This window comes from Hermetia illucens, chromosome 7, assembly GCF_905115235.1.
Source record: "Hermetia illucens chromosome 7, iHerIll2.2.curated.20191125, whole genome shotgun sequence".
Lineage (NCBI taxonomy): Eukaryota > Metazoa > Arthropoda > Insecta > Diptera > Stratiomyidae > Hermetia > Hermetia illucens.
In genome coordinates this window covers 8,369,522-8,383,071 of record NC_051855.1, presented here as the reverse complement: position 1 = coordinate 8,383,071, position 13,550 = coordinate 8,369,522, and the positions used below count along the sequence as shown (strand labels likewise).

The following is a 13,550-nucleotide window of genomic DNA, read 5'->3' as shown; positions in this document are numbered from 1 at the left end:
TCGCTGCCCCGCCCAGTTATCCCCTCCGTCCATTAAATTCTCTGGCTTCTCAGCTAACTCCCCCCAACGATCTTGTGATTTACTCTGCCGCTACTTTTCGTCAGTCTATGTCCCTCCTCCTTTCTCCGAATCCCTCCCGATAGTAGATGTAGCCTGCGCCGCATCGCCTACCATTCCCCTTCTTACTCCTATCCTTATCGAATACCTCATTGGCGAACTTGATGCCAAGGTCGGACCTGGCTACGATGGTCTTCCAAACCTCTTTTTGATCAAAACTGGTAAGTCCATCTCCCTTCCCCTATCTCTTATTTTCAACAAAAGCCTTGAAGAGAATCATTTTCCCAGCTTGTGGAAAGAGGCTCTCATTATTCCCATTCACAAAAGTGGCGATCGTTCGCTTGCCGAGAATTACCATCCCATTTCCCTCCTCTCCTTCTATTCCAAAATCCTGGAAAGATATGTCAGCGACTGGTTGTCCGCCCACTTTGGCCAACACATAGTGAAAGAACAACACGGCTTCGTTAAACGTAGGTCCACTGCCTCCAACCTGCTCGACTTTACCAACTTTGTCGCCAAATGTCTAAATTCACGGCAAGAAGTGCATACCATTTACACTGACTTCGCGAAAGCCTTCGACACTGTAAATCACAAGATACTTCTATCCAAACTCTCGTCCCTAAATGTTCCAAACCACTGGTTTTATGGCTTGCCTCTTACCTTTCCAATCGATCCTGCCGCGTCTCTTTTGACGGCTGTACTTCCCGCTCCTTCTCCCCCTCTTCTGGCGTCCCACAGGGGTCTATTCTGGGTCCTTTGCTATTTTTATTTTTTATTAACGACCTTCCTCCCCTCCTTACTTGTCCCTGTTTGCTCTATGCAGACGACCTTAAGCTGTTTTCCGCTATATCGTCGCCTATGGACTGTGTTTCCCTTCAGAATAACCTGGACACTCTGGTTCGTTGGTGCTCGACTAATGGTTTAGCGCTAAACGTCAGAAAGTGTCACTCTATATGCTACTCCCTAAAATCCTCACCGACTTCTTTCTCCTACTCGCCTAACGGACATTCCTTATCCTGCTTAAATTCCACTCAAGACCTCGGAGTCACTTTCGACAATAAGCTGCGCTTTGACACCCATTCATCATTCTTCGCTCCTCCTCTGATTTTGACTCCATCCAACCCTCCTTAGCTCTCTTCAATTCCCTTGTGAGGAATACCCTCGAGTATTGCTCCGTGATCTGGTCACCCACTCGTAACTGTGATTGTCTTGCCCTTGAAAATGTGCAACGTAAATTCACCCGTTCTCTCTTCTTTAAGAAAAGCTTCCCTCGTGTGGATTACCCCTCCCGCCTCCGCTTTCTGAACCTTCCCTTCCTACAACAGCGTAGATCCTATCTGGATCTATGCACATTCTTTAAACTTTCCTCGGGCCTGATGGACTGCTCCGCCGCTGACGAGATCACCTGCCGTCCTGCGTCTTATAACACACGTAACGCAGATATTTTCAACGTGCCCTTCGCGGAGCTCGAAGTCTATTTTCATTCCCCGATTCCCAGGCTTTGCCGAAATTATAATGCAAAACAGCTTGGTCCTTTTAACTTCTCTACTTTAAGTAGCTTTAAACGTAGGATAAGTTTTTTGCTTTCTCCTCCTCCTGAGGACAATAATTAATTGGAATTCTTTCTGTTTGTTGTCCGTTAATTAAATAAATAAATAAATAAATAAATAAACATGACTTAGCTCCGGAAATCGGGTTATGAACGCGTCATCTAGTCGATGTCTGTACCCTGATGGATTCCGTTCCAAATCCGTGACACGGTAATAGGCGCAGACGATAAATTCGTTAAGTTGGTTCGTCCAAACCATACGACGCCTAGGTCTCCCGTCCCTGGTGGTTCACGGCATAACCGCCAAAACATCCAAAGGCGAAGAGCCGCTCTGATGTTGGTGAACGACCCTTAACCGTGTTGGGTACTGTCTTCGTGTCCCTGGGGTCCCATTAAGAGAATTTAAATTGTTTTCCCCAATTTTATTCCCACGAGTATTGGGGAAGCAGTCAACCCTGCAACAGAGCCCCAATGTTGCAATGCCTCATGGTTACCTCCAAAGGTAGGCAAGGTATTTGGAGGGGAGCCGCTGAAATACAGTGTAACGTCACTGCAATTCATCCGATAGGCGCGTCGATCCCTTCACCCCGGATTACGGAGTGGTTAAGGAGGTTTACTCCCCCTGAACGGGAAGAATCGGTAAGGGAGGACGAACACAAAGGGAAACGTTCTGCTTGTCCGCGGCTACTTATTTACAAGATTAACTTGCGATATTCGTAGCTGACCCGGTGGGTCATGTCATTATCCGTAACCCATGACACGCGCCTGGTCGCATGCAGCTCTGCGTTTGCAACTCAGGTGAGGATAAACCTGGTACGCCAGGTTGTTTCCTATATATTTATTATCCAAATTAAATCAATCTAAATAAGCTTATCTTCTTAAAAGCATTTAGTTTGAATGTAAACTGCAAAAGTAGTAGTTTCGTGATTTATTTTTACATTTTTTATCTCTTTTTCAGAATTATTTCGGTGATGCCTGGAATGTGTTCGATTTTATAATTGTCCTCGGAAGCTTTATCGATATTGTGTATTCAGAGATAAAAGTAAGCAAAGGTTTTAAAGTTAGTGGGGCTGAAAGTGTTGGAGCATCGAAGAAGGTTCGTACAAGAGTTTTACTAGAAACAAAACAATGCAAAAGAAATACACGCACTAAAGAAAAAAGAAAAAAAAATTAGTCTTGTGTCAACAAGAAAGTTTCTCAACTAACAAAGTTGGTTGAATTTAAACTTAGAAAAAAAAATCATTCTTCTCTCCTATTCGAGATATTCAATAACTCTCACATATTTTCATGTTGTGTAAACTTTTCTAATCACAGACGTACACAACACACACAAGCATACAAGCAACATACGTTGCGAAAACAAATATATATCTACCTTCATATATATATTAGGGGTACCCATAAGTAATCCATTATTTTTAAGTAAGATATTAAAAATTTATTAAAACTTTAATATTTTTATTTCTTAATCAATTATATAATCCCCATCATTATCAATAACAGTTCGCCATTTGCTGCGCAAATTTTCAATTCCATTCCTGTAGAAATCTGCCGGCCGTGAAGCAAAATATGACTGAAGGTGCCTTTCGACGTCGGTGACAGAGTTGAAAGTTTTATTTCGTAAGGAATGTTCCAGCGACCGAAACAAATGATAATCCGATGGGGCAATATCTGGTGAATAAGGTGGATGAAGTAGAACTTCCCATCCTAACTCCTTTATTTTTTCTTGCGTGATTCTTGCTGTGTTAGGCCGGGAATTGTCATGTTGCAAAATGACTCCTCTTCTATTGATTAGAGCTGGCCGTTTTTCAATTAGCTTTGATTGAAGTCGTTCCAATTGTGAACAATATGAGTCTGCTGTTATCGTTTCGCCTGCTCTCAATAGCTCGAAGTGTGTGATTCCACTGCAATCCCACCAAATTGAGAGTAAAACCTTCCTCATTGTCAATGTTGGTCTTGATGTCGGTCTTGGCGTCTGATTTGCTGAAAGCCACTGTCTAGAGCGTTTTACATTATCGTACACGATCCACTTTTCGTCACCAGTTACGATCCTGTTTAAAAATGGATCTGAGTTCAGTCTCGTCAATAAAGATGTGCAAATTGTTCGTCGCTGGTCCTTATTGCTTTCGCTTAATTCATGTGGAGTCCAAACACCTTGTCTACACTTTTTGCCGATTTGATGTAAGTGTCTTTGTACGGTTGACCAGGTTGATTGTAGGCTTCTCGATAATTCCTGTATGGTCAATCTCGGATCTGCTTCCACTAGCGACTTCAGCGCGTCTTCGTCGAACTGTATGGGTCGGCCACTTCGCGGCATATCATTAAGGTCGTAATCACCTGCGGCAAATTTTCTATACCGACTTTGACACTTGTTAACTTCCAAAACTTCGCCATACGTATCGCAAATTTTTCTAGTCGCAGCAGCTGCGTTCCTCTGATGGTACAAATGCCGCCATTTTGTCAAAACAAGTTTAATCTTGCTATGCACTTAGTTACACGTTACTCACTACCTGCTCTACTTAAGTTCACTGTAAATTAGATGTTATCACTTTCGCTGTTAGTACCCGACTGATGACAAATTACTCATCCTCAAATAATTGATGACTTATGGGTACCCCTAATAGATATATATGAATCTAGATCACTCCTACTATCTTCATTGATTTTCTATAATTATTTTTTATTTGTCATGCATGTTTAGCGTGATGTCCTTAGGACATGTTTTTTTCTTCATGAAATGTTCACCTTAGAAGATTTCAGCAACCATGAACACTTTCAGAATTTCGAGGAAACTTTGACATTGTTTCAATGGTTTCCTCCTTGCTTAAAATTTGGAGAGGAATATGATATGATCTGAAAGGAACATTTTACACAGTAGATTCACGAAAAGTAGTCTTTTGCGCTTTTAGAACAATCTTTTGTAGATGTCTAGGAAATTGCAAAAGGAAATGTACGTTGCATGTTTTATCACATTACGGAAAGTTAGAAACCGAAAAATATAAGATAACAGTAACGAGGAAAAAAAATATTGGCCTTAATTCGAACATCTAACATTTGTTCAGCCGTTCACGATCAAAAATATAATTTTTTTTAAAATTATTTTTATATTATATTTGTTGGTTTATTAGATTTCAAAATTATATTACGAAGGATATTAGGCAACAAACATTACTAATAACTATCTTTAATTTGAAGAAAGAACCCAGACTTTTTGATAAAACAATCCATCTTCCTGAAATAAGATATTTCGTTGAGTTTTATAATTTTATGTTTAACTTATGTAGCTTCCTCCGGAGCTGAATTAAAAAAAACTAAACTCCGTTTCATAAATATAACGTCATTTGCTATTGACGCCACAAAAGCAATGATTTGGAGCCTTTGTTCCCAGATGTCCTTGAAACTGGACAGGGCTGGTAAAAAGGCTTTCAGTTGGTGATTGAGTTCCGGCAGGCTGCACTTAAAGAGCTCCTGCGCCTTGCTGCTAATGACCTCATGTGCATTAGAGGTTGGTGTCTGAGCAGGCGTCTGCTGGCTTTTCCTTAAAGGGATGCCGTGGATGGCCTGGGCGTAGGAAACGCCAGGGCTTACTTTAGCGGATTGATGGTGTCCAGCGCCCTTCTTGAACATTAAGAAGGCGGAACATTTTCTATAATTCGCCGGATGTTCTGTCGAACCACAATTAATGCAGGCGGGTTTCTCTTTCTGCGTTTTAAGGCATTTGCCTGGCGCGTGTGAAATGACGCACTTCACACACCTGTAGGGCATGCTGCAATTGACCGTAGCGTGGCCGATCCGCTGGCAGTTCTTACGCTGCGTTCCGAACAGGCTGGAATTTAACGAGCGTGTTAAGGAGTGTCTTCACACGGGCGAGCTTCGCCGTGTTGAACCCTGGTGAGAACGTTATGAGCCAGAGGTCGAGCGAACGATTTTCTCGTAGAGAGCGTCTCGTCGCATACTCCCTGACGTCTGTCGCCTCAGATAAGCCGGCCTGCGCGACGGCAGTCATAACGTCGGTTCTCGGATGGAACCGATGCAAGCCCCGGATAACCATGTTCACCGGTTTCAAACTCTTCGGGGTGTAGGAGAAGAAGCTTTTCTCCTTTCTTGCAAGGTAGTCCCGTGTCTCGTTGAAGTCACTCAGTGAGTTCAAGAGCACTTTGGTTTTAGCGCCATTCTTCTTTAAAGTATACTTATCTGGGAGCGACTCGAGGTGCTCCGAAATGATGCGGAACATTCCAGAAAGACATATAAACACTTTACTAGAAAACTACTTTGCGACAGGATCTTTCTACCGGCATTAGAGTCATCTGTTAACAATTATCGTAACTAAATATTCGCGGCGTCATTAAAGTTCGTAATTTCCCAACGAAGTCCTTGTCATTTCGATTACAACTTTCGATTATCTTCCTTCTTGGGCTGTAGGCTCTGGAACAATACCAATTCATCCTTAATCATAAATCTTCTCCTGAATGTAGTTCCAATCTCACATAGCATATACTTCCTTCTTCGTCTCTTCGGCCTCTTTGCAAAGTTATGCATTCCACATGATCTCACGCAATCTCATCCTAAACATCTAGTCCAATAAAGCCGCCGTTTGCCCTTCGTTATATAATAGTTTCGGCGACATCCAAATTCATACTTCTTCATAATGCTCCAAAACGATGTCCCGTGTCGTTACTCGTAATACAACCATCCACATTTGTACGACTTTGTGACCTAGATTTTTTGAAACGTTGAACACACATCTACCCACTTGCAGAAATTCGAATCCGAATGCCGCATAAATCTTAGCGATGCTACTTTTGATCGTGAAATCATCCCAGCTTCCTCTTTGGTTCTGATCCTCCAGATTATTTGTTTCTTTTACCACTTTTCCAGAGCCTTGCCATACTTGCTCGAAAGTCAGCTCTTTCTCTGCCGTAACACTCAAACGCTTAACACAATTGGATCGCTCAACGATACTCACTCGTGTATACTCCTTACTTCTATTTATCACTTTGCTTCCTTCACAGTAATTATCCCAACATTCTTGGCTTTTCCGTGCCTATGTATCCATCCCTTCTGATTCCTTCCACTTCTTGTGACGCTTCTTATAATTCCGTGTTACGTACCTTCACACTACTCCAATCATGGCACTCGCATAAGTGTTACGCTCATCAATTTTACAGCTCGGCTAACCATTGTCTTCAAGTCACTAAGCGAGTTGTAAACTGTTGCTAGATTCCTCCCCGTCCAGCACATGTATGCTCAGGTATGCTCACCCTGCTTACCAGTTTCTTCCTTTTGTTTCGTACTTTCTCGCATGGCCTCCTCCTGCCACTTCACCCCTTCATTTATGACCACTCCATGGTCTACTGCTTCTCGGCAGTTTCGCTCCTTCTCTTTAGTCACCTCTTGATTGATCCACTTCTTGTGATTCTCGAATATCCTGACTAGACTGCAAATTGTCAACTTTCTATACATAGCTTCCATTAGAGCTGCTATGTCGTTGTTGTTTATCGCGGTCATTCCAGCTGCTTCCTCGCGCCCTCAACAGACGGTATAGGCTCACACTGGAATTCACGCTCTTCGACATTAATACCTCGCGACTCCAAAGCTTCGCGAAGTCTCCTCTGCAGTTTTGCTTTAGTTCCCGTCGTAGGGAGCTCTAACGCTAACAGCTTCCTTTTCAGCTGCTCCACTTTTAAGCTTTCGAATATGACCACCCTGGCTTACGCAATCCCACCGCTGTCACCAATTGTTACGAATTTGCTTGTACGTACTTCTACCGCTGTCACCAATTGTTACGATTTCTTTCAAGTAACCCCTTCGCTGTCACCAATTGTTACGTTCTTAGCTATTCGTACTCGTCACTCGTTACATTACTTGCTTTGCGTAGGCTCGTATCACTGGATTGCGTAGTACTAAACACAAAGCCCGTTCTATGACTTTAATACAAGCGTTTATTAAACACTTAATTATACAACCGTACTGTATAATTATTTAACTAGTACAATTCGAGGCATATTCATGCCCGACGCGATCTGTTCCAACTCTAGAACCAGACTGACTTTGTGGGCAATTCAATTCAATTCAATTCAATTTATTCAAATAGTGACTTACAACTGGACAATGGTTACTTAATGCTAGCTTAAATAATGGCTAATTGATCTTAACTCTATCAAACGGGTGACTATTACATTGTTTGGCAACCCGACCTTCTCTGTAATTTACTTTACTTCGTATATTATTCTTTATATACCTGGATCTTGACAATTGTTGGAGTTTCTGTGGGATGAACTCACGATTTGGCAGGGCCTTAAGAATGTGGCCAATTTGGAGGTTTTACCCTGTTGGGGTGGTCCTCCGTTCTTTCGAAGAGCCTTTCCATTAGTGTGAGAACGTATTCTCGAAGTGGTTTCACTTTGGCTCGCCTATACACTTCGGCGTTTTTGCCGATCTTTTTGGTTTTCCAGTTGTATGACAAGCCTGTGCAGTGTCTAAGGATTCGGCGTTCGAATGACTCGCATTTAGCCATGGCTTCGTTGGAGCATGAGATCCAAGTTGGTGCTCCGTAACAGATAACGGCTCTAATCAGGGCCTGAGACAGTGTCAGTTTGGTTTTGGTGCTGAGGTCTACTGTCTTGCGAAGAAGAGAGTAGATGCCACTGACTGCACCGCGTGCCTTGCTGATAGCGAGCTGGAGGTGGGGTTTGAACTTGCGGGGTTCATGCAGGGTTACTCCCAAGTATTTGATCGAACTAGATCTGCTCACTGTGGTATTCTCGCTTCTCATTTTCAAGCGTTTAGCTTTCCTCTGGATGCCTCTAGAACCTAAGTATCTAGATTTTCTCCTAAAAGTGCAGATTTGCGTTTTTCCCTCATTTATCTTGATTCCCCAACTACGGTAGTACCTGTAGAGGTCTACAATGTAGTTCTCAACCGCTTTGGCTGCCCTGTTGGGATAGAGGTTCGAAGCGAAGATAGGCGTATCATCGGCGAATTGGATCAAGTCAACGCCATCATCGGTAATCGGAACGTCAACCGTGAAGATGTTATAGAAGGTTGGCCCAGAAATGGATCCTTGCGGTACACCCGACGTTACCGGCAAGAGATCGGAGAATTCATTTCCCACGCTGACATAAAAGTGCCTATCTTCGAAAAAACTTAACGCAAGTCTAATTATGGGACTGGGAATTCATTATGTGTTAATTTGTATATAAGTCCGTTTACCCACACGGGGTCGAAGGCCTTTTCTAAATCTAACGCACATGCTACTGTAGGTTTGTTGTTGACGTTAAGTCTTGAGACGACCGTGTCGTGAAGGTAGCTCAGTGCGTACTGGGTTCCGTGTTTGGAGCGGAATCCGAACTGGTGGTCAGGGATAATTTTGTTGAGGTTGCAGTGCTGGACGAGCCCAATTGTCCATGCTTTCTCAAACAGTTTGCCAAGGTTGGATAATAGAGAAATGGGCCTGAAATTGCTTGGCTCGCTGGAAATGCCTTTTTTCCGGATCGCAATAATTTTTGCAATTTTTCACGTTGATGGAAAGTAGCCATTATTAATACAGTTGTTGAAAACTGCTAATAAGAATTTCAATGAGGCAAGGCGAATTGCTGCTGCTCATTAGTTGAGACCGACGCGAGAGATTGCACCAGTTCGCGGAAGGCGTTTGGTGCGGGGATGGGAGCAGGTTGTGCTGCCACTCTTGATTGAGCGTTTCTGGCAGCTTGAGCGTACGATACGCTGGGATAAGCTTTGTGACAGTTGTGTCACTGCGTGCTTGGCTCGGTAGCTTTGATTGGCTCGTTTTTGTTTAGCAGCTTCCTTCCTGGCTACCATTTCTTTGTAGGCCGGGCACCCGCGATAGCTCGCTGGCTGGCCAGCTTGGCCGCAGTTGCAGCCAAGAGGCCCTTCGGTTGCTTGTCTTCCACACTCCCCGCGAGGATGGGATTTTGTGCACCTAACACATATGTGCACAATTGAACAATTTTGGGCGATGTGCTAAAAAATCTGGCAGTTAAAACACTGCACTTCGTCAAAACTTTTAACCTTTTCCAAGGTTATCTTTTGATGAAGGATGTATTTCACCTTCATCACCTCGCTGAGCTCTTGAGAGGGCTCGAAAGTCGCGATGAACAATCCCGATTGCGATTTCATCGGGAGGGCCGGATTCTCGCTGTGCAGAAACTTGCCCCTGCGTGTAACGAGGTTCGTCTTCAGTTGGAAATCTGGATGTTCTGCTTTCAGTTCTTCCAGGATGTCCACGGGGTCCGTTTCTCTGTGGAGTCCGCGGATAACAACAGACTGGGTGCGAAGGGAGCGGTTACAGTTTTGACACTAACCTTGATCTTGTTTTTTTTCCTCTTCCGGACGAAGTTGGATGGGTCACCTTCGTCGATGACTTCGGGGTTTGTTGGAAGTGGTCTCACGCTGTCCATATCGCATTCTTGGCTGGTTTCTGGTGATTTCTCCATCGTTGCTGGTGCTCCCCCGGTGTCGATGACGATCGGTTCACGATTGGTCCTTGATGTGCCGGCTCGCACCGCCTCTTGTAGCGCTGCTAGCTCCTGCTTTAGCTGAATTATCAGCTGTTGTTGGCACTCCAGTTGATTTGCCAAGGCTGCTTTTTCACCTCTGAGCTCTTCAAGCTCCTTCCTTAGTGTGTAGTCATTTTCTGAGGGGCTCGTGCTCCTCTCCTCCTCAGATGATAGCTCCCCAGGGAGTGTCATTTTAGATCTCTTGGCGGACATTATTGTCCCCAAGCCCGTCCTCTGTTGTTCCCGGAATCTTTAGGTATTCACTGAAATTAAAAAACAATTACAAATATTTGCACTTTGGTATACAGCGCCTCAATAATATTGAGATGCACTGCATACTTCACTGGATAATTCATAAGTCGTACCCAATGAGAAAGGATTCTTCAAGGGAAAAAGGGCTCCTGGATGAAGAGAAGCTTTACGTGCGTCCGATAACAATTTGGGCCTTCCTCCATTATAGCGTGAGCAACATCTATGTTATGATAAGAGATGCCCTTTCCACATTTATGAATATGCTCAAAGTGAATTACTTCTCATATTTGTTTATCCAGAGCAACTCCACCCACTTCAAATTACTCCCTTTTGTAATTGAATGGCTTCCATCGCTTCTCCCATTTCCAAAAATTATATTACATGCCACTCACATTGGTCCCAAATGTATACATTTTGTAAGTTTGATTCAAAATTTTCCATTTCAAATTCAGAATTTTTTCAATCTTTTACTATAAAGTTTAATAGCAACTTTTTACCGATGGATAAGGATGGAGCTGGGATTCTTTGAAAAAAGTCTGAGTTCTCCATCAATTTCCAATCATTATTTGCTTTCGGTCTGGGAATAGAATGGTCCTATGGTCCCCTAAGACGGTTAGTTTCATACTTTCCTTCATCATCATCATCAACGGCGCAACAACCGGTATCCGGTCTAGGCCTGCCTTAATAAGGAACTCCAGACATCCCGGTTTTGCGCCGAGGTCCACCAATTCAATATCCCTAAAAGCTGTCTGGCGTCCTGGCCCACGCCATCGCTCCATCTTAGGCAGGGTCTGCCTCGTCTTCTTTTCCTACCATAGGTATTGCCCTTATAGACTTTCCGGGTGGGATCATCTTCATCCATACGGATTAAGTGACCCGCCCACCGTAACCTATTGAGCCGGATTTTATCCACAACCGGACGGTCATGGTATCGCTCATAGATTTCGTCATTGTGTAGGCTACGGAATCGTCCATCCTCATGTAGGGGGCCAAAAATTCTTCGGAGGATTCTTCTCTCGAACGCGGCCAAGAGTTCGCAATTTTTCTTGCTAAGAACCCAAGTTTCCGAGGAATACATGAGGATACTTTCCTTGAATTACTTTTAAAGGAAACAACTTCGGTAGAAAAAAGTAATCTAATATTTGGAAAGTCCTCCCGATTTTTTTCTTCTTTTTCTTTGGCCTTGACGTTCAGTAGCTGGGTCGGCTCGTCGCGCTCAGTTGCTCCATTTTATTCCGTGATTTTTACCTCATCTGCATACAGTCGTGAGGCTTTCAAATCATCATACAGCGTATCAAGCCGCCGTTGTTTCTGACAGCCTTTTGGTCGTTTACCGCCGACTTCGATGTTCAGACGAATACTGTCAAGTGAATTATCGTTAGCGTACACTACGTGACCAATTTTTCCACGATCGATGCAGCCTCTTATCGATTGCGGATATCCTCATTTCGGATATGATCAAGACGTATTATGCCACTAGCCCAACGAAACATCTTCGTCTCCATTACTGCGAGACACCGTTCATTGTCTTTTATAGTCGGCCAACACTCAGAACCAGAAAAAGCCACTGGACGGACGACTTTGCAGAAAATTTTAGATTTGGGACCTTCGTTGATAGGTCGATTACAAGGAATACCAGTTGTCACGCATTAGCGCAACCTGGATGAAAAGGTTGCGCTAATGCGTGAAGCAAATCAGCAATTTCATAACACAGTTCTCCATTGGCTGATAGCATTCACCCGAGATACTCATGGGGATCGATCTACAAGAATTCAGTTTTATTCAGATTCAGTCTACGACCGTGTTGGATGAGGTGAGCATTTATCATCTTTGCTATTAGACGCAAGAACAAAGGGAAGGAGTGAGAGGGCGCTTCCTTGATGAACATCGACAAAGACACGAAGCGGTTTTCATATGCTCGGCACACTTCCAACTTTGCTTTTCGGCTCGTGATAGAGCCATTTAACCCAGCGCATGAGTTGCTCTGGTGCTAGATTTTCTCGTAAAGCATATCAGATGTCAAATGCCTTCTCCAGAACTAGAAATACAATGTAAAAAGGGCGATGCTTCGTACGGTATTTCTCCATGAGAAACCACACAGCGTTTAATGCGTAGTTCTGCAGTTCTTGGCAAACCCAGCTTGATTTACGGTTATTTGAACGATGTTGCGAATACGGTTGTTAATATGTTTGCCCTTCATCCCTTGGTGGAGTATAACGCGTCAACAGACCTACGCGCCATTTCGCAGCTATCTACCCCTCAGCCCTCCCCCCACAATTTCCCGAGACGCTCCCACTCCTCCTCTACTGTTCTACACCAAGTGCCCTTGGGACAACCCACTGGTCGGCGATCTCGGGAGAATAGATTCCACTTCATGGCATAAGCCGCAATGCAATTGACGTCCCTCCTTAATATCTGACCTGCCCACTGCCACTTCTGGCTTTTGACTAACAATGAAGTTCATTATATAGCAACACTATTAGTTTTCTCCTGCTCCTGACCCTCCCAGTTAGAGCACACCAGATACACTCCCTTTTCACACTATCGAAAGTTTTCTCCAAATCAATGAAGAGCAGGTGTAATGCAGTGCAATGATCCGTAGGATGTTGATGTGGTCAATTCAGGAGGATCCCGCGATGGAACCAGCCAGATCAACCTTTGATGCGATCCAGGATTATTTTAGGTGATATCCTTGCTACGGCAGGGAGCACGTATATACCTCTCCAATTGTCACACTCAAAACGGGTCCCCTTCTTTGGAATCTTAACCATTATCCCCTTCTTCCACTCTCTGGGAAAGACCTATGATTCCCAAGATTTCCGTAGGAGTAGGCCCGGCATTAAATAACGCTGCGGAGAGACCGTCATCCTCATCCGTTTGAGTGCATTGACGGCGGAAATGACTTCTCTTCAGCTTAGAGGAACAGTCCGTATCTGCATGTTACGGTGACTAGCCATTTCATCCAAAAGAGGAGGAAACTCACCGGATGTATTACGGTTAACAATCATCATCTTTATTTGTTCATCAACGAAACACATATAAGCTCTTTTGTGATACGATATAGATTTCTGAAATCATTGAGGCACCTTTCGCTTTCCTGACCAAAAATAGCAAATTCTCTTTTGTTTTGGTGTGTTCACCGTGGTTTGAACGCGTCATGACCGCCATCAATC

At 43.8% G+C, this 13,550-nt stretch overlaps 1 protein-coding gene across 9 annotated transcripts in view; it reads left to right on the top strand.

Annotated features, from left to right (window-relative positions):
• LOC119660711 (muscle calcium channel subunit alpha-1) overlaps positions 1-13,550 on the top strand; it is a 458,885-nt gene that overhangs the window by 303,458 nt on the left and 141,877 nt on the right. For all 9 annotated transcript variants that reach the window (XR_005250469.1, XM_038069351.1, XM_038069354.1 and 6 more), the window contains one exon: positions 2,565-2,702. Coding sequence is in view for 8 of the 9 variants with exons in the window: in XM_038069351.1 (XP_037925279.1) it covers positions 2,565-2,702 (138 nt within the window). In the remaining variant the exon portion in view is untranslated. The remainder of the gene's footprint in view (positions 1-2,564; positions 2,703-13,550) is intronic.